Source organism: Mobula birostris, chromosome 4 (assembly GCF_030028105.1).
Source record: "Mobula birostris isolate sMobBir1 chromosome 4, sMobBir1.hap1, whole genome shotgun sequence".
Lineage (NCBI taxonomy): Eukaryota > Metazoa > Chordata > Chondrichthyes > Myliobatiformes > Myliobatidae > Mobula > Mobula birostris.
Window position 1 is genome coordinate 96,710,152 of NC_092373.1, and position 27,449 is coordinate 96,737,600.

General features: G+C 43.9%; 1 protein-coding gene across 7 annotated transcripts in view; it reads right to left on the reverse strand.

Moving 5' to 3' along the window:
- The window catches only part of LOC140196509 (solute carrier organic anion transporter family member 2A1-like), a 407,319-nt gene that overhangs the window by 111,266 nt on the left and 268,604 nt on the right, over nt 1-27,449 (reverse strand). For all 7 annotated transcript variants that reach the window (XR_011885727.1, XR_011885728.1, XR_011885729.1 and 4 more), the window contains 2 exons: nt 25,297-25,378; nt 5,358-5,522 (listed from right to left, as the gene is read on the reverse strand). Coding sequence is in view for 3 of the 7 variants with exons in the window: in XM_072255831.1 (XP_072111932.1) it covers nt 5,358-5,522; nt 25,297-25,378 (247 nt within the window). In the remaining 4 variants the exon portion in view is untranslated. The remainder of the gene's footprint in view (nt 1-5,357; nt 5,523-25,296; nt 25,379-27,449) is intronic.

A 27,449-nucleotide genomic window follows, 5' to 3' on the forward strand; every position in this document is an offset into this window, starting at 1 on the left:
TGAAACAGTAGAGATAGACACCATTAAGTCTTTGAAAAGGGCACTTGGACAGGTAATTGGATTGAAGAGGAGGAGACTGATATGTGCCTAATATTGGCAAATGAATTTAGCATATATAGGCATCACAGTCGGAATGGGTGAGCCAAAAGGGCTGCTTCAGAACTGTACAGGTGATTCAATGAAAGTTTTACAATTAATCATTATCCAAACAGCTGGTTAAATGTAAGTACTATTAGATCTGAAGACACCAACAGGAAAAACACATAAAAATGATCTAAGTACTGACTGGAAGATAAAGTAGGGCACTGTTCATTAGTCCAAACTCCAATGCAAGTCACTGTCTTCCTCCTGGGGCATTCCATTGATGTTGAGGAAGACTGCTTCCACTCCACATCTGAGGATTGGGAAGTAACTATTTGTGAATTCTTTTGAGGTGGAATGGCTATTGTACATCAGTTGCCATATATAGTCAACTGACTGCGGTCATGGTCTAATGGCAAGGAGGTCCAAAGCAACTGAATACCAGAGTATTCATGAATAATGAGGACTTTATAATGTGCACACACACACACACACACACACCTCCCTTTTCTGCTTCAAAACCCTTGCCCTCCTTCCCTGAGTCCCTCCTCCTTGAATTCTAGGATTCAACCCAATGACAAAGGTTCTCAAAAAACTTCCAATTAAGGATGGTATGTGACATGAACAAGAAGGTGCAGTTCCTGTTGTCTTCATGAGAATTGTTACGTACCCCGTAACTGGGTCGCCAAACCAGCAGAAATGGATCACTCAGTTGGAGTCTGGATTACTAGAACTAAGAAAGTTTTATTAAAGAAACAAGCAACACAGTACTCTAATCAAAAGGATAATAAGTGCAACAGTTCAGCAATGATAAACACACATGTGCACAGAATTAAGATAACAGGATCAATCAAGCTCTATCGTTGTCTAGGGGTAAATGACCAGTTTCAAAGTGACGCAAAGTTCAGTTCAATTTAGTTCAGTTCAGTTCGCAGACAGTGGGGGGAAGGAGAGAGAGAGCAAAACGAATGAATATTCAAAACGGCTTCCACACAGACCTTTGCAGTCAGTTTTCGGGCGAGCCCTTTGTGATGTCATCTGAGGTCACCGACCGTGACCCCTCCATTTCCAGATACGATCGTTTCTCTGCGGTGAACCCGGCACCCATGCAAGGGTGGACACACACCAGGTTCCCGCCCATCGTGCCCTTCCACCCTGAGCGTCTATGGCTTGATCCCGCGATCAGCCATCCTGAAACTTCCCACCGACTTGTGAGAGACGCACCGCTTCCAGGGTCTCGTTACCTCGGGGTGTCGTGTGTGTCTTGCCTTAGCGACCCTGTCCCTTTTTATCCCCCTGCTGGGGTATCGCCTGTCCATCACTTCAAACAGTTCAGGGTTCAAAGGGGGAGCCGATCTTGACAGCTCTCCTTCCTTCATTATCATCTCCAAATGCTGCTCCATTGTTTTTCTTATCTCTCTCTCTCCTGAAGACAGGTGGCAGACCAACTGCTGATCCCACTGGTGCCAGCACAGGACAGCTAACATCTTAATCTATGTGTATTCTCGTCACAGAATGAAATCCTGTCTTTGCTGGGGGTGTAGATCAAGAGGTTTAAAGTAGAAGTAGTTGCACCATTTGTACCAGTGGTGGAAGAGTGAATGCTCAGGATGGGAATTCCACATTTCCAATTTATCTCATGTTCATCAAATCCTGATCACCTTTGCTCTAAGGCAGGGGTGTCAAACTCATTTTAGGTCACGGCCGGATTGGGCAAAATGCGACTTCATGCGGGCCGGCTCAGTTGTGCACACGCGCCTGTGCTCCCACAGCTTTTGTTGCCTTCGTTTTTTCAACCTGCTTTCATGTGTCTCAGTCTCTGCTATAACTACAAAGTGTTTCACTTTACGAATTTCGTTTCTTATGAAGAAGATTGTCTAGCAAGCATTATTTTTATGATTGGTATTAACTTACAGTCATAGGCTACAAGAAATTTGTGATGAGAGAGAGAAAAAACGATGCTATTTTGGCTAAGATTGTTTTGGAGCCACACCCTTTCCATTAATAAACCATTTGAAATCGAACATCAGCAGACACAAATGTAGACCTAACGAAACAAATTGTAAATGTAGGCTACACAACTGCACCTAATTTTTATTAGCCTGCTTCCAGCAATCAAACTCAGACAATGAACACAGTTAGCCTCTAATTTTTATTGAAGTGATCACATTTACAATAATAGAATAGTCAGAAAATGAATGAATCACGATATTATGACACTCAATATTTCATAATGCAATTTGCTTACATGTCGCAGGGAATTGAACAGTGTCACTCATTTTTCACTTGCTGCTTCCAGACACCTGACATCTCTTGGCTTTAACCAGACTGTCAATATCAGGGACCAATTTCTGGGCAATTGTGATTTTCATAATGTCATTTAGATATCTGTGTGTCAGCTGCAAGCGCAGTTTGGATTTGTTAATGTTCATTATGGAGAACGCCTGCTCACAGAGATGTGTTGTCCCGAACATGCAAAGGATCTTTGAGGCAAAGTCTGTCATCTTAGGGTACATTGGTCCCAGGTAGTGATAGAATGAGTCCAGCCCACAGTCTCAAATTTATATTTCAAAGCTGAGTTACACTGAATTTCAGTTAGTTCCATTTGGAGTTCCTCCGGCACATCTGATGCTGCGTTGACAGCAAGCGGCGAGCAAAATAGTGGGAATTCCTTCTCGAGCTGAGTGAAGACTTGGAAACAATTCTGAAACTCACTTTTCAGCCGTGATATTTTTCCTTGTACCTGTCCATATTGTCATTATTCCCATGAGCGAAATGCACAGACTGCAAAGTGGAGAAATGAGCTGGGTTGCTCCGGGATAGTTGCATCTCCCACAGGCCTAATTTAATTTGAAAAGCACAAATGCTGTCGTAGTATTCCGTAACAAGTTTGTTGCGGCCTTGCATGTTAACATTAAGCACATTTAAGTGCTCTATTATATCCACCAAAAATGCAAGATCATGAAGCCAGTCTGGGTCATCCAACTCTGCCACTGGCTTCCCTTTCTTATCCATGAATAGTCCAGTTTCCTCACGTAATTGGAAAAAACGTTTGAGCACAACCCCTCTGCTCAACCAGCGGAATTCAGTGTGGTAGGGTAGGCCGTGTCCAATATTACTTTCGGATAAAAAAGTGTCAAATTGCCGATGGTTGAGTCCGTTGGCTCTAATAAAATTAACCGTTTTGATTACTACATCCATGGCATTGTCCATTTTCAGGCTCCTGCTACATAACGCCTCTTGGTGTATAATACAATGAAAATTCCAGAATTCCTGCTCTGGATTCTCTGTCTGAACTTTCTCACTGAGTTTCCCAACAACACCTGCCTTTTCCCCGACCATGGACGGCACACCATCTGTTGCTACGCTGACAGCGTGACTCCAGTCAACCCCCAGTCTGTTCAAGGCTTCAACAAGGCTGGAGGAAACATCGTTCGCCGTTGTGGTGTTTGTCATGGGCACCATCTCCACAAACTCCTTGGTGACTGTCAAAGATGCATCAACACCACGAATAAATATTCCCAATTGAGCTACATCAGTCACGTCGGTGCTCTCATCAATTGCAATAGAGAAGGCACTAAATGACTTCACTTTGTCTTTTAGTTGACTGTTCAAATCTCCTGCAAGGTCCCCAATTCTCTCTGCCACAGTATTTCTTGACAAGCTGATATTACCAAAAGCCTGTCTCTTCTCAGGGCACACCAGCTCAGCTGCCATCAGCATGCATGCTATGATGAATTCCCCCTTCAACGCAGCAGCTATTTTGTTGGCAATAATATAGCTGGCCTTGACTTCTCTCGACTTCTGGTGAACACTGATTGCTGTTTTCTCAGAGCTGCTTCAAGTTCGTTTACCTTTTGCGTTCTGAATCGTCCTGCGTACTTGTCATATTTTTTTTCCGTGTGACATCTCATAGTGTCATTTAATATTGTACTCTTTTGACACAGCAACTTTTTGCGAGCATATCAGACACACAGGTTTGCCGTTGACCTCACAGAAGGAAAAACGATCTTTCCAATTATCGTTGAATATCCGACCTTCGATATCAACTTTCCTTTTCTTGGAAAGCATTTTGAACCAGAGCAGCAAACAGTCTCAGCCTTGCAACAGTTGTTACTTACCTGAGTACTCTGTGTGTAAATACTGTGGCTGACGATGTAAGTGGGGCCCTGGTGGTCTTCAGGGCAGGGTGGTAGGTGCTTATGCACAGTGGGTGGTTAACTGCCGCCTATTGTTTTCTAAGTACACAACAAGCTGCCGGCGCAGCAGGTGGCACAGACAGTGGTGTGTTACATACCTCATGGATATCTTGTGACTGTCTTATGAGGATGATGTAATGGTCTTGTGGAGGTCACATGATGTAGTTTTCCCGCCGATGTGAGGTCACGTGGTGACAGGTTCACCACGGGTATAAAAGGAGACCCCTGGGGTGACGCAGTTAGTTTTCCAGTTAGAACGTTAGGCAGAGACTCGGCTCTGCTGCGTATTTGCCTTATGATGCAGTTTCGATTTAAAACGGAGTTTTACGTTCTATTGTAAGGTACAAAAGTGCTGGACCGGCAGTTTAACCAATTTCTGCCAGGTTTGTTGATGTATCTTTTCAGTAATATTGGAGAGTGAAAACAGGAACCTGAAGGAGTCATTCGACGGTTTTGGAGAGAATTGACCATTATTGAATTCGTTGGAGAAAGAGTGATCTGCATGAGAAAAATGCTAAAAGTGACAGAAAAGGCTGTGCAGGATCTAGTATCCAGAGGTAAAGGTCAGTGCCTTTAAATCGTTTTATTTCCGTCGTCGTGAATCCTGCGGACAAGACAGGATCCGGCTGGGATTAGCGTGATGTCGTGTCTTCGAGGAATTACAGGCTCACTTTTAACATTTAAGGAAAACTTGGACAGGTACATGAATGAGAGGTATATGGAGGGATATGGTCCAGGTGCAGGTCAGTGGGACTAGGCAGGAAAATGGTTCAGCACAGCCAAGAAGGACCAAAAGGCCTGTTTCTGTGCTGTAATGTTCTATGGTTCTATGGAAAGATACTTGGACAGGGACAAGGATAGGAAAGGTTTAGAGGGATATGGACCAAAAGGGACTAACAGATGGAATCATGTTCAGCATGAACCAACCTTAAAAAGTTTAAAATTCATCCTTTTGAGTTTACTCTGCCATGCAATGTGATTTCAGCATATCACATAACTCATAATCATGTTCATGTTCTCTCCCCAATGCCATTACCTTCAACTTGCTATGAAACAATATGCTGAGCTGTCACTCACCAATAAGCAAATTGGCACTGGAAGTTGTGGTGGAGTACTGGGACACCAGAAATTTATTGAAGTATGTGGAAAGGCCCGCAATCACTGATGAAAAGCAACATTCAGCCAGAACAACAAGGATGAACAACGGATTCAACAGCATCTTCAGAAGCATTTTTGGAAAAACTGTAAGACAAAAGTTAGAACCAAACTTCAAAAGTGCAAATCAAACACATTTCAGAGCACAGCAAATAAAAATAGATTAGACAGTAAACTAGAGATAAAATTACACAAAACATGAAGTAAACTGAGATTGCACAGAACTGTGACATATTCACTACACAGAGTATTCAAAGATCAGAGCCTAGGTTTGGAGTCAGTCATAGAAAAGCAAAGCACAGAAACAGGCCCCTCAGCCCACCTAGTCTGTGCCAAACCATTTAAACTGCCTACTCCCAATGACCTGCACTGGGACCACAGCCCGCCGTACCCCTCCTGTACCTATCCAAACTCTCTTAAATATTGAAATCGAGCTCACATGTACCACTTGTGCTGGCAGCTCGTTCCACACTCTCACGACCCTCTAAGTTCCTCTTTAACTTTTCATTTTTCACCCTTAACCCATGACCTCTATTTGTACTACCACCCAGACTCAGTGGAAAAAGCCTGCTTGTATTGACTGTACCCCTCTATCAAATCCTCCCTCAAAAGTAAATTTCATCATTATTAAAGTACATATATATCCCTGAGATTCATTTTCTTGTGGGCATACTCAAAAAATCTGTGGAATAGTAACTATCCAAAGCAAATTTTATTATTATAGTACATATATGTCACCACATACAACCCTGAGATTCATTTTCTGTAAGCATGCTCAACAAATCTGTAGAATAGTAACTATAACAGAATCAATGAACTTGGGTGTAAAAAGAAATAATAACGATAAAGAAATAAGCTATACATATCAAGAACATGAGATGAGGAGTCCTGTAAGTGAGTCTATTGGTTGTGGGAACAGTTCAATGATGGAGCAAGTGAAGTTGAGTGAAGTTGTTGCCTTTGTTCAAGAGCCTGATGGTTAAGGGACTAAACTTGGTAGTGCAAGTCCTGAGGCTCTTGTATCTTCCTCCTGATGGCAGCAGCGAGCACAGAGAATGGCCTGAATAACCAGGGCTCCCTGATAATGGATGCTGCCTTCCTGCAACAGCATTTCATGCAAATATGCACAATGGTTGGGAGAGCTTTCCCCATGATGGTCTGGGCTATATCCACTATGTTTGTAGGATTTTCATTCAAAGGCATTGGTGCTTCCATACCAGGCTGTGATGTAGCCAGTCAACATACTCTCCATTACAGATCTATAGGAGTTTGGCAGAGTTTTAGATATCATGCCAAATGTCCACAAACTCCTATGGAAGTAGAGGTGCTGCCATGCTTTCTTCATATGCTAAGCCCAGGACAGGTCCCATGAAATAATAACACCCTGAAACTTAAATTTTCTAACCCTCTTCACATCTGATCTTCCAATGAGGGCTGGACTTGGACCTCCAGTTTCTTTCTCCTGAAGTCTATAACCAGTTCTTTGGTCTTGCTGACATTGAGTGAGAGGCTGTTGTTATGACACCACTCAGCCAGGTTTTCCGTCTCCCTCCCATATACTGGTTCATGACCACCTTTGATCTGACCTATGATAGTGGTGTCATCAACAAACTTGAATATGGCATTGGAGCTGTGCTTAGCCATGCAATCATAAGTGTAAAGTGAGTAAAGAAGGGGGCAAAGCACACAGGCTTGTGATTTACCTGTGCTGATTGAGATCGTGAAAGTGATGTTGTTGCCAATCCAAACTGACTGGGGTCTAAAAGTCAGGAAATTCATGATACAATTGCACAAGGAATTATTAAGGCCAAAGTCTTGGAACTTATTGGTTAATTTTGAGGGGACAAGCTCTCAATCCATTTAATCCTTCCATATCTCAGGTCCTCCAGTCCCGGCAACATCCTTGAAAATGTTTCAGTACTCTTTCAACCTTATTTACATCCTTCCTATATGTAGGCTGGGGCAGCACGATAGTGTAGTGCTTAGCACAACACTTTACAGTACCAGTGACCCAAGTTCAATTCTCGCCACTGTCTTTAAAGAGTTTGTACAATCTCCCTGTGACTGCGCTGTTTCCTCCAGGTGCCCCAGTTTCCTCCCATAGTCCAAAGACATAGCAGTTGGTAGCAGTTGTAAATTGTCCTGTGATTAGGCTAGGATTAAATTGGCAGTGCGGCTTGAGGGACCGGAAGGGCCTGTTTTGCACTGTATCCAAATAAATAAAAAGATTAAAAACTACACAATACTCCAGATTAGGCCCCACCAACATCTTATACAATTTCAACATAACATCACTTCTCCTGTATTCAACACTTTCATTTATGAAGGCCAAAGTGCCAAAAGATTTCTTTTCAATCCTCTCTACCTGTGCTGCCACCTTCAATGAATTATGGACCTGTATTCCGAGATCCACTTGTTCCACTTGTTCAGTGCCCCATCATTCACTGTGTAAGACCTACTCTGTTCAGTCCTACTGAAGTGCAATACTACGCGCTTGTCAGCATTAATCACACACAAAGCCATGCTGACTATCCGTAATCAGTCCATGTCTAACCAAAGACACATACTGTATATCTGGTCCCTTAGAATACCTTCCAATAACTGGATTATTTTTAGAGCCTTTTTTAAACAGCCAAACAATATTAGCTATCCTCCAATCCTCTGGTACCTCACCAAAAAGTGATTTAAATATCTCTGCTTAAATATCTCGCTAAAAGTGATTTAAATATCTCTGCTTGGGGCCCTGCAACTTCTGCACTTGCCTCCCACAGGGTCTGAGGGACTGCCTTATCAGACCCTGGGGATTTATTCACCCTAATTTGCCTCAAGACAGCAAACACTTCCTCCTCTGTAATCTGTACAGGGTTCATGACTTCGCTGTTGCTTAGGATCCTGTATCTGTCCCCCCAGTAAAAAAAAGCAAAAAAAATTCAGTTAACATCTTTTGGCTCAGATTACCTTTCCGACCATCCAGAGGACCAATTTTGTCCCTTGCAATTCTTTTGCTCTTAACATATCTGTAGAATCTCTTAGTATTCTCCTTCACCATCTCTGCAAGAACAACTTCATACCTTCTTTTAGTTCTCTTGATTTCTTTAAGTGTCTCTTGCATTTCTTACACTCTCATTTGTTCCCACCTACCTATACCTGCTCTGCACCTCCATTTTTGTTAACGAAGGCCTCAATATCTCTTGAAAACCAAGGTTCCCTAAACCTGGTAACTTTATCTTTTATTCTGACAGCCACATACAAGCTTTGTACTCTCATAATTTCATTTCTGAAGGCCGAGATACAAAGTACACCTTTGCCAGAAAACAGCCTGCCCCAATCCATGCTTCCCAGATCATTTCTGATACTACTAAAATTGGTCTTTCTCCAAGTAGAATCTCAACCTATCCTTTTCTAGGTTTTCTTTGAAACTAATAGCATTATGATCACTAGATGCAAGGAGTTCTTCTATACAAACTTCTGTCACCTGCCCCGTCTCATGTCCTGATAGATCAAGTATCTCAGTTGCACTCTCTCACTGCAACTTCTATGTATTAATTAAGGAAACTTCCCTGAATACATTTAACAAAATCTATCCCATCTGTCTAAGGGATGGCTTTTTAGAACAGCTTATTGTTGAGCCCACTAGGGGATCGGCTGTGCTGGATTGGGTGTTGTGCAATGATCCAAAGGTGATATGAGAGCTTAAGGTTAAGGAACCCTTAGGGAACAGTGATCACAATATGATCAAGTTCACTTTGAAATTTGAGAGGGAGAAACTAAATTCCAATGTGTCGGTATTTTGGTGGAATAAAGGAAATTACAATGGCATGAGAGGGGAAATGGCCAAGGTTGACTGGAAAAAGACACTAGCAGGAATGACAGCAGAGCAGCAATGGCTGGAGTTTCTGTGAAAAATGAGGGAAGCGCAAGACAGATATAATCCAAATAAGAAGAAATTTTCGAATGAAAGAAGGACACCATGTGGCTGACAAGTCAAGTCAGAGCCGAAGTAAAAGCAAACGAGATGGCATACAAGCCAGAGCTAGAGGATTGGGAAGCTTTTAAAAACTTGCAGAAGGAAACTAAGAAGGTTATTAAAAAGGAAAAGATGAATTATGAAAGGAAGCTGGCAACTAATATCAAAGAAGGTATCTACTAAAGGCTTTTTTAAGTATATAAAGGGTAAAAGAGAGTTGAGGGTAGATATAGGACCAATACAAAATGACACTGGAGATATTGTAATGAGAGACACAGAGTTGGCAGAGGAACTGAATGCGTATTTTGCATCAGTGTTCACAGTGGAAGACATCTGCAGTATACTGGACTTTCAAGTGTCAGGGAAGTGAAGTATGTGCAGTGAAAATTACAACTGAGAAGGTGCTCAGAAAGCTTAATAGTCTGAGGGTGAATAAATCTCCTGGGCCTGATGGAATGCACCCTTTGGTTCTGAAGGAAATAGCTGGAGAGATTATGGAGGCAAGTACTTTTTACACAGAGAATGGTGGGGCCTCAAATGCACTGCCGGGGTGGTGGCTGAGACTGTTAGTAGGGGGCATTTAAAAGACTCTTAGGCACATAAATATACAGAGAGGACGATGGTATGACCAGTGCATGGGGAAGAGCCTGCAGGTATTCTGCAGGGGCTGCTCTTTTCAGATTATATGTCAGTGATTTGGATGACAGAATTGATGGCTTCCTGGCCATGTTTCCAGACAGTACGAAGATAGGTGGAGGTGCACGTAGTGTTGGGAAAGCTGAAAGTCTGCAGAAAGACTTAAAACAGATTGGAAAAATAAGCAAAGAAGAGGCAGATGTAATATGATGTAGGAAAGTATATAGTCATGCATATTGGTAGAAAGAATAAAGGTGTGGGCTACTTTTCTAAATCTGAGAAAATTCAAAAATCACAAGTGCAAAGGGACTTATGAGTCCTGGTGCAAGTTTCTCAAACAGCTACCTTGCAGTTTGAGTCGGTGGGATGGAAGGTTTTGAGAGGTGAAGAATACAAAGTGGTATGAATATGCAAGGATAAGATTCTGAAGCTTTATAATACCATAAGATATGGGAGCAGAATTAGGCCATTCGGCCCATCAAATCTGCTCTGCCATTTCATCATGGCTGATCCATTTTCCCTCTCAGCCCCAATCTCTTGCCTTCTCTCCATAACCCTTCATGCCTTAACTAATCAAGAATCTACCAACCTCTGCCTGAAATGTACATGAAGTTTTAGCCTCCGCAGCCACCTGTGGCAAAGAATTCCACAGAATTACCACTCTCTGGCTAAAGAAATTCTTCCTCATCTCCATTCTAAAATAACGCCCCTATACTCTAAGGCTGTGTCCTCTAGTCTGAGACCCTCCCTCCATAGGAAACATCCTTTCCACATGCACTCTTTCAATGAGATCACCCTCATTCTTCTGAATTTCAGTGAGTACAGGCCCAAAGCCATCAAACATTCTTCATATGACAAGCTTCTCTCCATTTAGAAGATAGTCTACCCTTTTATTTCTTCTACCAAAGTGAATGACCATACCCTTCTTGCCACTTCTTTGTCCATTCTCCTATCTAAGTCCTTCTGTAACCTCTCCACTGCCCCTATCAAAAATACCTGCCCTTCCACCTATCTTCATATCATCTGCAAACTTTGCAACAAAGCCTTCAATTCTATTAACCAAGTCATTGACATTCTAACAAGAGATCTAGGTGAGGCTGGTTAGGACCCAAGAGCTAGAGTATCCGAGGCTAGGATTGAGACGGTACAAAACTGAGACCGCCCCCTCATGTACGACTGACTCCTGATGGCCATGGCGGCTTAGGAGACAGTGATGGTAGTCATGGATGAGAACTGGATCCAAGATGTCCTTTTCAGGCACCCAGTACCTCTCCCTGGGTCTAAATCCTTCTTTCTCAGTCCACAAGATACTGCTGAACAACTGATGAGTCCAAAACTCTTCTGACTGTGAAGACCTGATCCCCATCAATAAACCTGAGGGCTGATGGTGGTGAGGCTAAGGGGCTGGTGAACAGAGGGTTAATCTCGAGATTAGAAAATGGATTGATCTTCAGGGTCTTGGGGAACAGTAGGGTGTAAGCCACCGAGTGTACTTTCTAGAGGACTTTAAAGTGTCCAATGAACTTGGGAGCCAACTTTCTAGATTCCACCCTCAGAGGCAAACGCTGAGTGGATAGCTACACCTGTTACCCCAAATGTAAAGCAGGCCCGTCTTCTCCTTTGATTAGCCTTGGTTTCCGCCTTCCAGGTAGAGGCCTGCAAAAGCTCTGTTGCCCTAGTCCCATTTCTGCTTGCAGTATTGGATGAGATCTTCAGCCAAAGGAAACCCATCCTCTGCCTCCCGTTCCAGAAAGAGTGGCAGAGGATAACCAAACTAGCATTCAAACAGAGACATTCTGTAAGGTGTTGTGGGCGACCTCTGCCCACATCAAATGGCTGTACCACTCATCAGATCTTTCTGAGGCCAGGCATCTTCGGGTTCATTCCAGATCTTAGTTAACACACTCTCTGGCCATTGGACTGCCGGGTGAAACACAGAGGAAAGAGGACTCGCTGTTGTCCTAATAAGCTTACAGAATGCCCTCTATAAATGTGATGTGAACTGTGGATAATGATCCGTGACAATGTCCACCAGGGATCTGTGGATCGTGAAGGTCCAGGACAATTTCAGCCATCTCCGCTGCAGATGGTAGCTTGTCCAAGGCAATGAATTTGCAGTCCTTCGAAAACTGATCAACAATTACCACAATGACAGTCTTCCCTCAGATGGTGGAAGACCCATGACAAAGTCCATGAAAATTTGTGCCCATGGTCTGCCCGGAACAGGTAGAGGGCATGAGGCTCCTTGCACCAGATGCACACTTCGCATGCTTTCATGTATTGTTGAACCTCTTTCGCCATTCTGAGCCACCAGTACCTTCTCTTAATGAACTTGAGAGTCCTGCAGTCCCTTCGGTGAGTGGTCATTCTCGATTAATGTGCTCATTGGAGTACCTGGGACTGGACGGAACTTGGGACAACAGCAAACTGGAGGACCATTTTTAGCAATCTCCCCTTGCGCTTGGCATAAGAACATAAGAACATAAGAAATAGAAGCAGGAATAGGCCACCTGGGCTGTCAGGCCTGCTCCGCAATTCAATAAGACCATGGCTGATCTGGCCATGAACTCATCTCCACCAAAAGGCAGATTTTTCCATAATCTTTAATTCACTACTATGCAAAAATCTATCCAAACTTATCTTAAGTATATTTACTAAGGTAGCCTCCACTGCTTCAATGGGTAGAGAATTCCACAGATTCACCACTCTCTGGGAAAAGCAGTTCCTCCTCATCTCCTCACCTCCCCCAAACTTTGAAGCTATGTCCCCTAGTTCTAGTCTCATCTACCAGTGGAAACAACTTTCCTACTTCTATACATCAAAGTTGCTGGTGAACGCAGCAGACCAGGCAGCATCTCTAGGAAGAGGTACAGTCGACACTTAGAGACGAGACCCTTCGTCAGGACTAACTGAAAGAAGAGCTAGTAAGAGATTTGAAAGTGGGAGGGGGAGGGGGAGATCCAAAATGATAGGAGAAGACAGGAGGGGGAGAGATGGAGCCAAGAGCTGGACAGGTGATTGGCAAAAGGGATATGAGAGGATCATGGGACGGGAGGCCCAGGGAGAAGGAAAAGGGGGAGGGGGTGAAAAAACCCAGAGGATGGGCAAGGGGTATAGTCAGAGGGACAGAGGGAGAAAAAGGAGAGTGAGAGAAAGAATGTGCGTATATAAATAAATAATGGATTGGGTACGAGGGGGAGGTGGGGCATTAGCAGAAGTTTGAGAAGTCAATGTTCATGCCATCAGGTTGGAGGCTACCCAGACGAAATATAAGCTGTTGTTTCTCCAACCTGAGTGTGGCTTCATCTTTACAGTAGAGGAGGCCATGGATACACATATCAGAATGGGAATGCGATGTGGAATTAAAATGTGTGGCCACTGGGAAATCCTGCTTTCTCTGGCGGACAGAGCGTAGGTGTTCAGCAAAATGATCTCCCAGTCTGCGTCAGGTCTCGCCAATACATAGAAGGCCACATCGGGAGCACCGGATGCAGTATGTCACCCCAGCCAACTCACAGGTGAAGTGTCGACTCACCTGGAAAGACTGTCTGAGGCCCTGAATGGTGGTAAGGGAGGAAGTGTAAGGGCATGTGTAGCACTTGTTCCGCTTACAAGGATAAGTGCCAGGAGGGAGATCAGTGGGGAGGGATGGGGGGGACGAATGGACAAAGGCGTCACATAGGGAGCGATCCCTGTGGAAAGCAGAGGGGGGGGGGAGGGAAATATGTGCTTAGTGGTGGGATCCCGTTGGAGGTGGCGGAAGTTACGGAGAATAATATGTTGGACCCGGAGGCTGGTGGGGTGGTAGGTGAGGACCAGGGGAACCTTATTTTGAGTGGGGTGGCGGGAGGATGGAGTGAGAGCAGATGTGCGTGAAATGGGGGAGATGCGTTTGAGAGCAGAGTTGATGGTAGAGGAAGGGAAGCCCCTTTCTTTAAAAAAGGACATCTCCCTCGTCCTGGAATGAAAAGCCTCATCCTGAGAGCAGATGCGGTGGAGATAGAGGAATTGCGAGAAGGGGATGGCATTTTTGGATGGAAGTATATAGGGACTGGACATCCATGGTGAAAATAAAGCGGTGGGGGCCAGGGAACTTAAAATCATCGAAAGGTTTAAGAGCGTGAGAAGTGTCATGAACATAGGTAGGAAGGGATTGAACAAGTGGGGAAACTTCCCCTTCCATCCCCCATCAAGAAGGTCTCAAAGCTGTCCGCTTCTTTTTGGATTCCAGACCTAATCAGTTCCCCTCTACCACCACTCTGCTCTGTCTAGTGGAATTACTCCTTACTTTTAATAATTTCTCCTTTGGCTCCTCCCACTTCCTCCAAACTAAAGGTGTAGCTATGGGCACCCATATGGGTCCTAGCTATGCCTGCCTTTTTGTTGGCTTTGTGGAACAATCTATGTTCCAAACCTATCCTGGTATCTGTCCCCCACTTTTCCTTTGCTACATCGACGACTGCATTGGCGCTGCTTCCTGCACGCATGCTAAGCTTGTTGACTTCAATAACTTTGCCTCCAACATTCACCCTGCCCTCAAGTTTACCTGATCCATTTCCGACACCTCCCTCCCCTTTCTAGATCTTTCTGTCTCTATCTCTGGAGACAGCTTATCTACTGATGTCTACTATAAGCCTACTGACTCTCACAGCTATCTGGACTATTCCTCTTCTCACCCTGTCTCTTCCAAAAATGCTATCCCCTTCTCGCAATTCCTCCGTCTCCGCCGCATCTGCTCTCAGGATGAGGCTTTTCATTCCAGGACGAGGGAGATGTTCTCCTTTTTTAAAGAAAGGGGCTTCCCTTCCTCTACCATCAACTCTGTTCTCAAATGCATCTCCCCCATTTCACGCACATCTGCTCTCACTCCATCCTCCCGCCACCCCACTCGGAATAGGGTTCCCCTGGTCCTCACCTACAACCCCGCTAGCCTCTGGGTCCAACATATTATTCTCCGTAACTTCCGCCACCTCCAACGGGATCCCACCACTAAGCACATCTTTCCCTCCCCCCCCCCCCGCTTTCCACAGGGATCGCTCCCTACGCGACTCCCTTGTCCATTCATCCCCCCATCCCTCTCCACTGATCTCACTCCTGGCACTTATGCTTGTAAGCGGAACAAGTGTTACACATGCCCTTACACTTCCTCCCTTACCCATTCAGGGCCCCAGACAGTCCTTCCAGGTGAGGCGACACTTCACCTGTGATTGGGCTGGGGTGATATACTGCGTCTGGTGCCCCCGATGTGGCCTTCTATATATTGGCGAAACCCGACACAGACTGGGAGATCGTTTTGCTGAACACATACGATCTGTCCTCCAGAGAAAGCAGGATCTCCCAGTGGCCACACATTTTAATTCCATATTCCATTCCCATTCTGATATGTCTAACCACGGCCTCCTCTACTGAAAAGATGAAGCCACACTCAGGTTGGAGGAACGACACCTTATATTCCATTTGGGTAGCCTCCAACCTGATGGCATGAACATTGACTTCTCTAACTTCTGCTGATTCCCCACCTCCCCCTCGTATACCCCATCTGTTATTTATTTATATACACACATTCTTTCTCTCTCTCTCCTTTTTCTCCCTCTGTCCCTCTGACTATCCCCTTGCCCATCCTCTGGGTTTCCCCCCCTCCCCCTTTTCCTTCTCTCTGGGCCTCCTGTCCCATGATCCTCTTGTATCCCTTTTGCCAATCACCTGTCCAGCTCTTGGCTCCACCCTCCCCCTCCTGTCTTCTCCTATCATTTTGGATCTCCCCCCTCCCCCTCCCCCTCCCACTTTCAAATCTCTTACTAGCTCTTCCTTCAGTTAGTCCTGACGAAGGGTCTCGGCCCGAAACGTCGACTGTACCTCTTCCTAGAGATGCTGCCTGGCCTGCTGCGCTCACCAGCAACTTTGATGTGTGTTGCTTGAATTTCCAGCAAATGCAGAATTCCTCGTGTTTGCATTCCTACTTCTATACTTCTATTTTATCTATCCCTTTCATAATTTTATATGTTTCTATAAGATCTCCTCTCATTCTTCTGAATTCCAGTGAGTACAGTCCCAGGCGAATCAATCTCTCCTCATAGTCTAACCCCCTCATCTCTGGAATCAACCTGGTGAACTTCCTCTGCACCATCTCCAAAGCCAGTATATCCTTCTTCAAATAAGGAGAGCAGAACTGCAGGTGCAGGCTCACCATTGCCCTGTACAGCTGCAGCATAACCTCCCTGCTCTCAAGTTCAATCCTTCCATTTGCTTTCTTAATAGCCTGCTTCACCTGCAAACCAAGCTTTTGTGGCCTTGCAAACAAGAGCATGATTCCCCAACAAACTGGCACTACCACCTTGGCCTGGGGCAATATGATGGTAGGTTGCTCCTCTTGTTCGGGTTTGTTGAACTGATGGGACAGGGCATCAGGCTTCTGGTTTTTTAACCTTGGTCAATAGGTCAGGACAACTTAAGGTGGTTGAAGAGAGACCATCTGGCCTGCGGGGAATTCAGTCTCTTGGGCTACTGAACATAAACCAAGTTCTTGTTGTTTGTCCAAATAATAAATGGGTTCTTGTCCCCCTCAAGCCAGTGACACCATTCTTCCAAAGCCAACTTAACCGTGAGTAGCTCCCAAATCCCGATGTCATAGTTTCTCACTGCTGCTAGAGAAAAACGCACATGGGTGCAGTTTACTCTCCGAAGGTGACCGATGAGACAACACTGCACCCACTCTGATATCTGAGGTGCATCTGCCTCCACGATGAAGGTAAAGTCCGGGTTAGGTGAAAACAAGATGGGAGCTGATGTGAACCACTGCTTGAGCTCTGCAAAAGCAGCCTCCACTTTGCTAGTCCAGACAAAAAAGCTTGCCGGTTTCTTGGTCAGAGCTATCAGCGGAGCTGTCCTGATGAACTTCTGGTAGAAGTTGTCAAATCCCAACAACTGTTGGACCTGTTTCACGTTGGATGGTGGTGGCCAATCTCTGACTGCCTGGGTCTTAGTGGGGTCCGTCTTGAGATTGCCATAGGAGATGATGAAAAACAAAAATTAAATGGTGGTCATGTGAAATTTGTATTTCTCCAGCTTGACATGAAGTCCATGATCAAGAAGCCTCTTTAAAATGTCACTGACATGGTGTTTCTCCATGGACTTCAAGATTCGGATATCATCTCAGTAGACAAAGGCATACTTTTGGAGAATATCCCAGAGCACGTCATTTTTAAAGGCCTGAAAAACTGCTGGAGCGTTCGCAAGACTAAAGGGCATAACCAGGTAGTCACAGGGCCCTGTCAGTGTATTGAATGTGGTTTTCTGCTCACTCCGCAGGTCTGGCTTCGTGAATACTTTTGCCCCATGGAGAATCTTGAAAGCCGTATTCATGAGCGGAAGTGGGTAATGTTCTTGGCTGTTATGCGGTTTAACTCTCTATCATCAATGCACGGCCCATCTTTTTTTTGTACGAAGAGGAAGAAGCTGGTGAGGTGGAGGCCCGAATGAATCCCATGTCAGGAGCCTCATTTGTATATTCTTCAAATGCGCTTCTCTCTGGGCCTGAGAGCACCTATAGTTGACCCCGTGGAGGACAAGGCAGTAGGTCTATGGCATAGTCATAGGGTCAGTGCGGTGGAAGAGTCAAGGCTTTTCCCTTGCGGAAGCCATCTTCCAAGTCCTTGTAAATGGAAAGAACTTTGATCTGGGTGTTGGAAGTTCCTCAGAACATTCCTTCAAGGACAACTCCTGAGGCATCTTAGGGTGGCAGGAGTGAGTCCAAAGACCTCAGAGTCTCCTCCCTAGGTTCACTAGACTCCTTCATTGAACCAGAGGCCATATAAGAGTCCAAATCCATGTCCATATCCTGCAACAAGGTGCTACAGATAGTCCTTGTACCCCAGGAACAGGCTCCAAGGGTCTGCACTTAGGAGTCTTACTTTTAGTCAGAACATGGCTGCTGGATCGCTTAGTCTTAGATGCAAGAGTCCCCGACTGCTTGGCACTTCCTTGCTCTACACCTGCACTAGAGATTCCCTCTCTCTAATTCCTGCACTCCCCGACTAGACAGGGTCAGGATTCACACAGTCCCATTGGCCGGGACCAACCTGTTTGTCTTTGAGGGCAGGACTAGGTCTCCAGAAGGCTTCAGGTTACCTTGCACTGAAGTCTCCCCTTTGTTATTCATTGGTCTTGGGTGAGTCTGTGGTCAAACATACAACAACTGGACCAAGCGATAATTCTCCCTTCCTTCCAATTCACAGAAGGGCTATGCTGGGACAAACAAGGATGCTCAGGGATTAGGGGTATGAGTGGTGAGTCAATGATGTAGAATCCGATTGTCCTCCACATGATCGCCAATCCTCATCTGCAAAATCAGTCTATTGCTGGCTCTGCCTGGAACAACTCCTGCCGCTGCCTGTAAGGAGTTTGTGTGTTCTCCCTGTGACTATGTGAGTTTCCTCCGGGTACTCTGCTTTCCTCCCAGTCTAAAGGTGTATTGGTTAGTAGGTCCACTGGTCATTGTAGATTGATTGTCCAGTGATTAGGCTAAGATTGCTGGGCGGCGTGGCTGAAAGGGCCTCTCCTGCACTGCATCTCAATAAATAAATACAAAATAAATCTTTCAATAATCACTAGATTCTGGAATCGTTCCAGAAGACTGGAAAACTTAAATGTTACTCCACTCTTCAAGAATTATGTTGGAATTCAAGCAGGATAGACAAACGAGAATTGGTGGATGTTGTGTACTTGAATTTTCAGAAGGTCTTTGACAAGGTGCCCAACATGAGGCTGCTTAACGAACTAAGAACCCATGGTGTTACAGGAAAGATACTGGCATGGATAAAGGATTGGCTGATTGGCAGGAGACAAAGATTGGGAATAAAGGGAGCCTTTTCTGGTTAGCTGCTGGTGACTAGTGGTGTTGCACAGGGGTCTGTGTTGGGTCTGCTTCTTTTAGATAGATAGATATACTTTATTAATCCCGTGTATCTTAACAGACGTATTATATGTCTGTTAAGATACACACCCAACTGTGCCAGCTTCCAGAATTCCTACACTCTGACTCATTGCGTTGTGCTGGCCCACTTACTTACAGGAAAGGTGTAAATAAGGTCGAAAAAGTACAGAGTAAATTTACAAGGTTGTTACTAGGACTGGAGGACCTGAGTTATAAGGAAGGATTGAATGGATTAAGGCCACAGTCTTAACAATGGACTCCAACATCTTCCCAACCACTGAGGTCAGACTAAGTGGCCTATAATTTCCATTTTTCTGGCTCTCTCCCTCTTGAAGAGTGGAGTGACATTTGCAATTTTCCAGTTTTCCGAAACCATTCCAGAACCTAGTGATTCTAGAAAGATCATTACTAATGCTTCCACAATCTTGTTGCTGTTATTCTTCTCCATGCCTTGTTGTGCTTTGGGTGGCAATCTTGCTGTTTCTTTAGCATTTTGTCCGTTTTAACGAGGCCGAGTCACTAGTTCGACACTCAACCCAGCACGGATGGAAAGTGTGCAAAGAGCCGTCCGGATTCGAACCCAGAACCACTCGCCTCAATGTCCACTGCTGATGCTACTACACCACCAGCCAGCTATCCACAATCTCTTTCAGAACACTGGGGTGTATACTGTCTGGTCCAGACGACTTATCTACCTTCAGACCATTCAGTTTCCCAAGAACCTTCTCCCTAGTAATGGCAACTTTACACACTTCTGCCCCCTGACACTCTTGAACCTCAGGCATCCTTCTAGTGTCTTCCACTTTGAAGACAGATGCAAAATACTTATTCAGTTCAGCCACCATTTCCTTGTCCCCCATTACTACCTCGCCAGCACCATTTTCTAGCAGTCTGATACCAACTCTCTTTTAGACTTAACATATCTGAGGAAACTTTTGGTATCCTCTTTAATATTATTGGCTGGCCTACATTTATATTCCACTTTATCCTTGTTTATGGCATTTTTCGTTGCCTCCTGTTGGTTTTTAAAAGCTTCCTAATCTAATTTTTGCTCTATTATATGCCCTCATTTTGGCTTTTATGTCTGCTCTGACTTCTCTTGTGCATCATCTTGCCTTTAGAATACTTCTTCCCCTTTGGCATAAGGAATTGATCAGGCCACACGAAGTATTGTGAGCTGTGTTGGGCACCTTATCTAAGAAAGATATGCTGGCATTGGAGAGGGTCCAGAGGAGGTTCCTGGGGACTGTAGGAATGAAAGAATTAACATATGAATAGCATTTGATGGTGTAGGGTCTGTACACACTGGAGTTTAAAAGAATAAGCATAATATCATTGAAATCTATGGAATATTGAAAGGCCAAGACAGACTAGATGTGGAAAGGATATTTCCTATAGTGGGTGAGTCTAGGACCAGAGGGCACAGCCTCAGAATAGAGGGACTTTCATCTAGAACAGAGATGAGGAGGAATTTCTTTAGCCAGAGGGTGGTGCATCTATGGCATTCATTACCACTGACAACTGTGAAGGCCAAGTCATTCAGTACATTTAAAGCCAAGGGTTGATAGGCTATCGAGTAATCAGGATGTCAGGTGGGAATGGTTGGGGGGTGGGAATCAAATTAAAGAGGCTAGGCGAGAGGAGGTTAGTTCACAACAGGGGGATGGGAACCAGTGCAGAGAGACAGAGGAGTGTAAAATGAGGGTACAAGCAAAAAGTAGTAAGGTGAAAAGTAAAAGTGGCAGGCCGACAAATCCAGGGCAAGCATTAAAAAGGGCCACTTTTCAACATAATTGTATAAGGGCTAGGAGAGTTGTAAAAGCGCGCCTGAAGGCTTTGTGTGTCAATGCAAGGAGCATTCGTAACAAAGTGGATGAATTAAAAGTGCAGATTGTTATTAATGAATATGATATAGTTGGGATCACAGAGACATGGCTCCAGGGTGACCAAGGATGGGAGCTCAACATTCAGGGATATTCAATATTCAGGAGGGATAGACATGAAAGAAAAGGAGGTGGGGTGGCGTTGCTGGTTAGAGAGGAGATTAACGCAAGAGAAAGGAAGGACATAAGCCGGGAGGATGTGGAATCGATATGGGTAGAGCTACATAACACTACGGGGCAGAAAACGCTGGTGGGAGTTGTGTACAGGCCACCTAACAGTAGTAGTGAGGTTGGGGATGGTATTAAACAGGAAATTAGAAATGTGTGCAATAAAGGAACAGCAGTTATAACGGGTGACTTCAATCTACATGTAGATTGGGTGAACCAAATTGGTAAGGGTGCTGAGGAAGAGGATTTCTTGGAAAGTATGTGGGATGGTTTTTTGAACCAACATGTCGAGGAACCAACTAGACAGCAGGCTATTCTAGACTGGGTATTGAGCAATGAGGAAGGGTTAATTAGCAATCTTGTTGTGAGAGGCCCCTTGGGTAAGAGTGACCATAATATGGTGGAATTCTTCGTTAAGATGGAAAGTGACATAGTTAATTCAGAAACAAAGGTTCTGAACTTAAAGAAGGGTAACTTTGAAGGTATGAGACGTGAATTAGCTAAGATAGACTGGCAAATGACACTTAAAGGGTTGACGGTGGATATGCAATGGCAAGCATTTAAAGATCGCATGGATGAACTACAACAATTGTTCATCCCAGTTTGGCAAAAGAATAAATCAAGGAAGGTAGTGCACCCGTGGCTGACAAGGGAAATTAGGGATAGTATCAATTCCAAAGAAGAAGCATACAAATTAGCCAGAAAAAGTGGCTCACCTGAGGACTGGGAGAAATTCAGAGCTCAGCAGAGGAGGACAAAGGGCTTAATCAGGAAGGGGAAAAAAGATTATGAGAGAAAACTGGCAGGGAACATAAAAACTGACTGTAAAAGCTTTTATAGATATGTGAAAAGAAAAAGATTGGTTAAGACAAATGTAGGTCCCCTACAGACAGAAATAGGTGAACTGATTATGGGGAGCAAGGACATGGCAGACCAATTGAATAATTACTTTGGTTCTGTCTTCACTAAGGAGGACATAAATAATCTTCTGGAAATAGTAGGGGACAGAGGGTCCAGTGAGATGGAGGAACTGAGGGAAATACATGTTAGTAGGGAAGTGGTGTTAGGTAAATTGAAGGGATTAAAGGCAGATAAATCCCCAGGGCCAGATGCATCCCAGAGTGCTTAAAGAAGTAGCCCAAGAAATAGTGGATGCATTAGTGATAATTTTTCAAAACTCTTTAGATTCTGGACTAGTTCCTGAGGATTGGAGGGTGGCTACTGTAACCTCACTTTTTAAAAAAGGAGGGAGAGAGAAACCAGGGAATTATAGACCAGTTAGCCTAACATCGGTGGTGGGGAAACTGCTAGAGTCAGTTATCAAAGATGTGATAACAGCACATTTGGAAAGCGGTGAAATCATCGGACAAAGTCAGCATAGATTTGTGAAAGGAAAATCATGTCTGACGAATCTCATAGAATTGTTTGAGGATGTAACTAGTAGAGTGGATAGGGGAGAACGAGTGGATGTGGTATATTTGGATTTTCAAAAGGCTTTTGACAAGGTCCCACAGAGGAGATTAGTGTGCAAACTTAAAGCACACGGTATTGGGGGTAAGGTATTGATGTGGATAGAGAATTGGTTGGCAAACAGGAAGCAAAGAGTGGGAATAAACGGGACCTTTTCAGAATGGCAGGCAGTGACTAGTGGGGTACCGCAAGGCTCAGTGCTGGGACCCCAGTTGTTTACAATATATATTAATGACTTAGATGAGGGAATTAAATGCAGCATTTCCAAGTTTGCGGATGACACGAAGCTGGGCGGCAGTGTTAGCTGTGAGGAGCATGCTAAGAGGATGCAGGGTGACTTGGATAGGTTAGGTGAGTGGGCAAATTCGTGGCAGATGCAATTTAATGTGGATAAATGTGAAGTTATCCACTTTGGTGGCAAAAACAGGAAAACAGATTATTATCTGAATGGTGGCCGATTTGGAAGAGGGGAGGTGCAACGAGACCTGGGTGTCATTATACACCAGTCATTGAAAGTGGTACAGCAGGCGGTGAAAAAGGCGAATGGTATGCTGGCATTTATAGCAAGAGGATTCGAGTACAGGAGCAGGGAGGTACTACTGCAGTTGTACAAGGCTTTGGTGAGACCACACCTGGAGTATTGTGTGCAGTTTTGGTCCCCTAATCTGAGGAAATACATCCTTGCCATAGAGGGAGTACAAAGAAGGTTCACCATATTGATTCCTGGGATGGCAGGACTTTCATATGATGGAAGACTGGATGAGCTAGGCTTATACTCGTTGGAATTTAGAAAATTGAGGGGAGATCTGATTGAAACGTATAAAATCCTAAAGGGATTGGACAGGCTAGACGCAGGAAGATTGTTCCCGATGTTGGGGAAGTCCAGAACGAGGGGTCACAGTTTGAGGATAAAGGGGAAGCCTTTTAGGACCAAGATTAGGAAAAACTTCTTCACACAGAGAGTGGTGAATCTGTGGAATTCTCTGCCACAGGAAACAGTTCAGGCCAGTTCATTGGCTATATTTAAAAGGGAGTTAGATATGGCCCTTGTGGCTAAAGGAATCAGGGGTTATGGAGGGAAGGCTGGTACAGGGTTCTGAGTTGGATGATCAGCCATGATCATACTGAATGGCGGTGCAGGCTCGAAGGGCTGAATGGCCTACTCCTGCACCTATTTTCTATGTTTCTATGTCGAAGTTTATGGTGAGATGGCAGGCGAGGGATAATAAATCAGCCATGATGGAATGACAGAGCAGACTTGATAGGGCGAGTGCCCTACTTCTGCTCCTCTGTCTAATAGTCTTATGGTCTATCCAGTCCTGTTGCTAATGATGAGGCCTATATCTCCACCAGAGCTCCAACAATTTCTTCTCTAGCTTCAACAGTGTTCTTGGATATACCTAGTTAGGCCCTGGAGATATTTCTAGTTTCATAAGTCTTAAGATACCCAATACCTCTTGAGCAGTAGACTATCCCCAAGATCTGCACATTAACTATAACAAGTTCCAGTATTTTTCAGTATTTTCTACAATATAAAAACGGAGCAGAAATACTCATTAAGGACATCGTCCAGTGCCTGCAGTTCCACACAAGGATGTTCACTTTGGTCTTCGAGGGGCCTAATTTCACTCCAGTTATTCTATTTTTCTCCCCCTAATATGAGATTTCTTTGGATTCCCCTTAAACTTCTCTGCAAACGTTATCACATGCCCGTTTTTGTTCTTCTGATTTCCTTCCTGAATGTAGTCCTGCATCCCCTATACTCTTCCAAGAATTCACTTAATCCCAGTTGCCTGTACCTGAACCATGCTGCCCTTTTTCTTGACCAGAACCTCCATATTCTCCACCAGCATGGCTAACTTCACTCAGCTCAACACTGAACTGATTCGACAACCTATTACTCTACACTCATATTCTCACTATTTACTTATTTGTTTATTGATTGATTATTAGGGATCATTTATTTTTGTATTTGCACTGTTCATCATCTTTTTCACATTGGTTTGTCAGTCTTTGTGTGAAGCTTTCATTGATTCTATTGTATTTCCTTGTTATCTACAAATGCCCGCAAGAAAATGAATCTCAAGGTAGTATATGGTGTCCCTACTCCTGCCGGCCTTGCCCTTCACTCTGACAGGAACATGTGAACTTGAACTCTTGTTACCTCACTTTTAAACAAAACTTCTAAAATACTTTTATTAATTTATTTCAGATTTCTTGCTTCTTCAGACTTGTTTTTTGGTTTTCATTTAGTTGATAATACATAAATCTGAACAGAAATCACAGAAATCAGAGTCAGGATATCAGAAATGATAGCAGGGATTTTACCCGAAGCCAGAGTGATTTTACAAATCCAATCAGAGAATACTCAATCCATATGGTGTCCTTAGAAAACAGAGTGGAGAAGGCACAATTTAAATCTGAGGGAGTGCACAAATTTCACACAGAAATCACAGGCCATTTAAGGGATTACACACAGTCAACTCATGAATTCACAGTGGAGGAAACAGATCAGAGAAGAGAATAATAGAACAATAGAAAATAGGTGCAGGAGTAGGCCATTCAGCCCTTTGAGCCAGCACCACCATTCACTGTGATCATGGTTGATCATCCACAATCAGTACCCTTTTCCTGCCTTCTCCCCATATTCCTTCACTCCGCTATCTTTAAGAGCTAGAATAGGAATCAGAGGGAGAAAATCATTAGTTAGAGTGAAGATTACACAGGAATGCTGAGAATATTTCACTTGGAACAGACATTAATTGTTGGTAAATATGGTAAATTATTTTCAAGTGGAAGACTTACCCTTGATGAACTCTCGGTTTGTTATTTCTTCCACCTTTTGCTCTTCTGCCTCACTCAGAATATCAGATTTACTGCTCGACTTCTATAAAGCAATGAAATTAAACAGACTAAACAACCAAAACTGAGAAGTCCTGACCTGACATATTTTTAAGTCCATCTCAGCAGGAATTTAATTTGCCCAGGCATTATTCCTTTAATAATTATGCAAAAATTGTCTCATCAGCACACTTCTCTACTCCTTGTCTCTGCACTGAAATAATCCAGGTAGAGTTGCCTGAACTGGGTGCACAAATTCTTAGATTGGTTTAAGTGAGGGGAGTTGAAAGGTGTAGAAATTTGGGAGCAGTTCTCACATGCCTGATAAACATAAACTCAAATTAGGTTCTGGAAGTGGTGTGGGAAACTTTGAGAGTCTATGCTATACAGCATGGAAACAAACCCATTACGTCAACCATCCAAGCTGGCCAAGTTTTCTACATACTGTAGCCAGAGAGTGGAAACTGGGGCCATGGACAGAGGACAGAGGTAGTGAAAACCAGGGCCACAGGGAATGGACAGAACATGCTAACAAGTCACTGGGGACCTGGAGACTAAGTATGGACTATAGCAGCATGAGACCTAGTGAAGGAATGGGGAATGTAGCAACTAGAGCTCCGGTGTGTAGAAATAATAACCATCTGGTGAGTCAGAAGCTGAACCATTAGGATTTCCAAATGATCAGATAGCAATCGTCAAGTAGCAGTAAATACACACATGCTGACTGACACTCCATTTCTAAGAGTTCAAAGTTCAAACTAAATTCATCAAGGTAAATACATGATACCATATACTGCCTCAAAATTCGTTTTCTTGCGGGCATTTGTAAAGAACAAAGAAATACAATAGAATCAATGAATTCTGCACACAAAGACTGACAAACCAATGTGAAAAAGATGATAAACAGTGCAAATACAAAAATAAATGATTCATAACCATCAATCAATCAATAGTGAGAATATAAGTGTAAAGCAAGGTTGTCAAAGCAGTTCAGTGTTGAGCTGAGTGAAATTAGCCATGCTGGTTCATCAGACTGATGAAAACCAGAAGTTTTTCAGACATATTAAGAGTAAAAGAAAGGTGAGAATAGATAATGGACTGCTGGAAAATTATGCTGGAGAGATAGTAAAAGAGGACAAGGAAACAGCAGATGAACTAAATAAGCATTGTTCATCAGTCTTCACAGTGGAAGACACTAGTAACATGTCCGAATTTCGAGAGTGTCAAGGGGCAGAAGTGAGTGCAGTTGCTATTATGAGGAAGGTGGTGCTTGGGAAACTGAAAGGTCTAAAGGTAGATAACTCACCTTTAACCTGATGGACTACATCGCAGGATTCTAAATAAAATAGCTGAAGAGATTGCGGAGGCCTTATTAATAATATTTCAATAATCAATAGATTCTGGAATGATTCCAGAGGACTGGAAAATTAAAAATGTCACTCCACTCTTCAAGAAAGGAGGGAGACATAAGAAAGGAAGTTATAGACCAGTTAGCCTGATCTCAGTGGTTGGGAAGATGTTAGAGTTGATTGTTAAGGATGTGGTTTCAGAGTACTTGAAGGCCCATGACAAAATAGGCCAAAGCCAGTACAATGTCCTTCATAGAAACATGGAAATCTACAGCACATTACAGGTCCTTCGGCCCACAATGTTGTGCTGATCATGTAACCTACTCTAGAAACTGCTTAGAATTTCCCTACCGCCTAGCCCACTATTTTTCTAAGCTCCATGTACCTACCTAAGAGTCCCTTAAAAGACCCTTTTGTATCTGTCTCTGCCACCGTCACTGACAGTGCATTCCATGCACCCACCACTCTCTGTGTGAAAAACTTACCCCTGACATCCCCCTGGTACCTACTACCAAGCACCTTAAAACTATGCCTCCTCATGTTAGCCATTTCAACCCAGGGAAAAAGCCTCTGGCTATCCACACGATCAATGACTCTCATCATCCTTCAAGGAAAATTTTGTCTGACAAATCTGTTGGAATTCTTTGAAGAAAGACAAAGGAGAATTAGTAAATTTTAATTTTCAGAAAGCTTTTGACATGCACTGCACATAAGGCTGCGAAACACATTAAGAGCCCATGGTATTACCGAAAAGATACCAGAATGGAT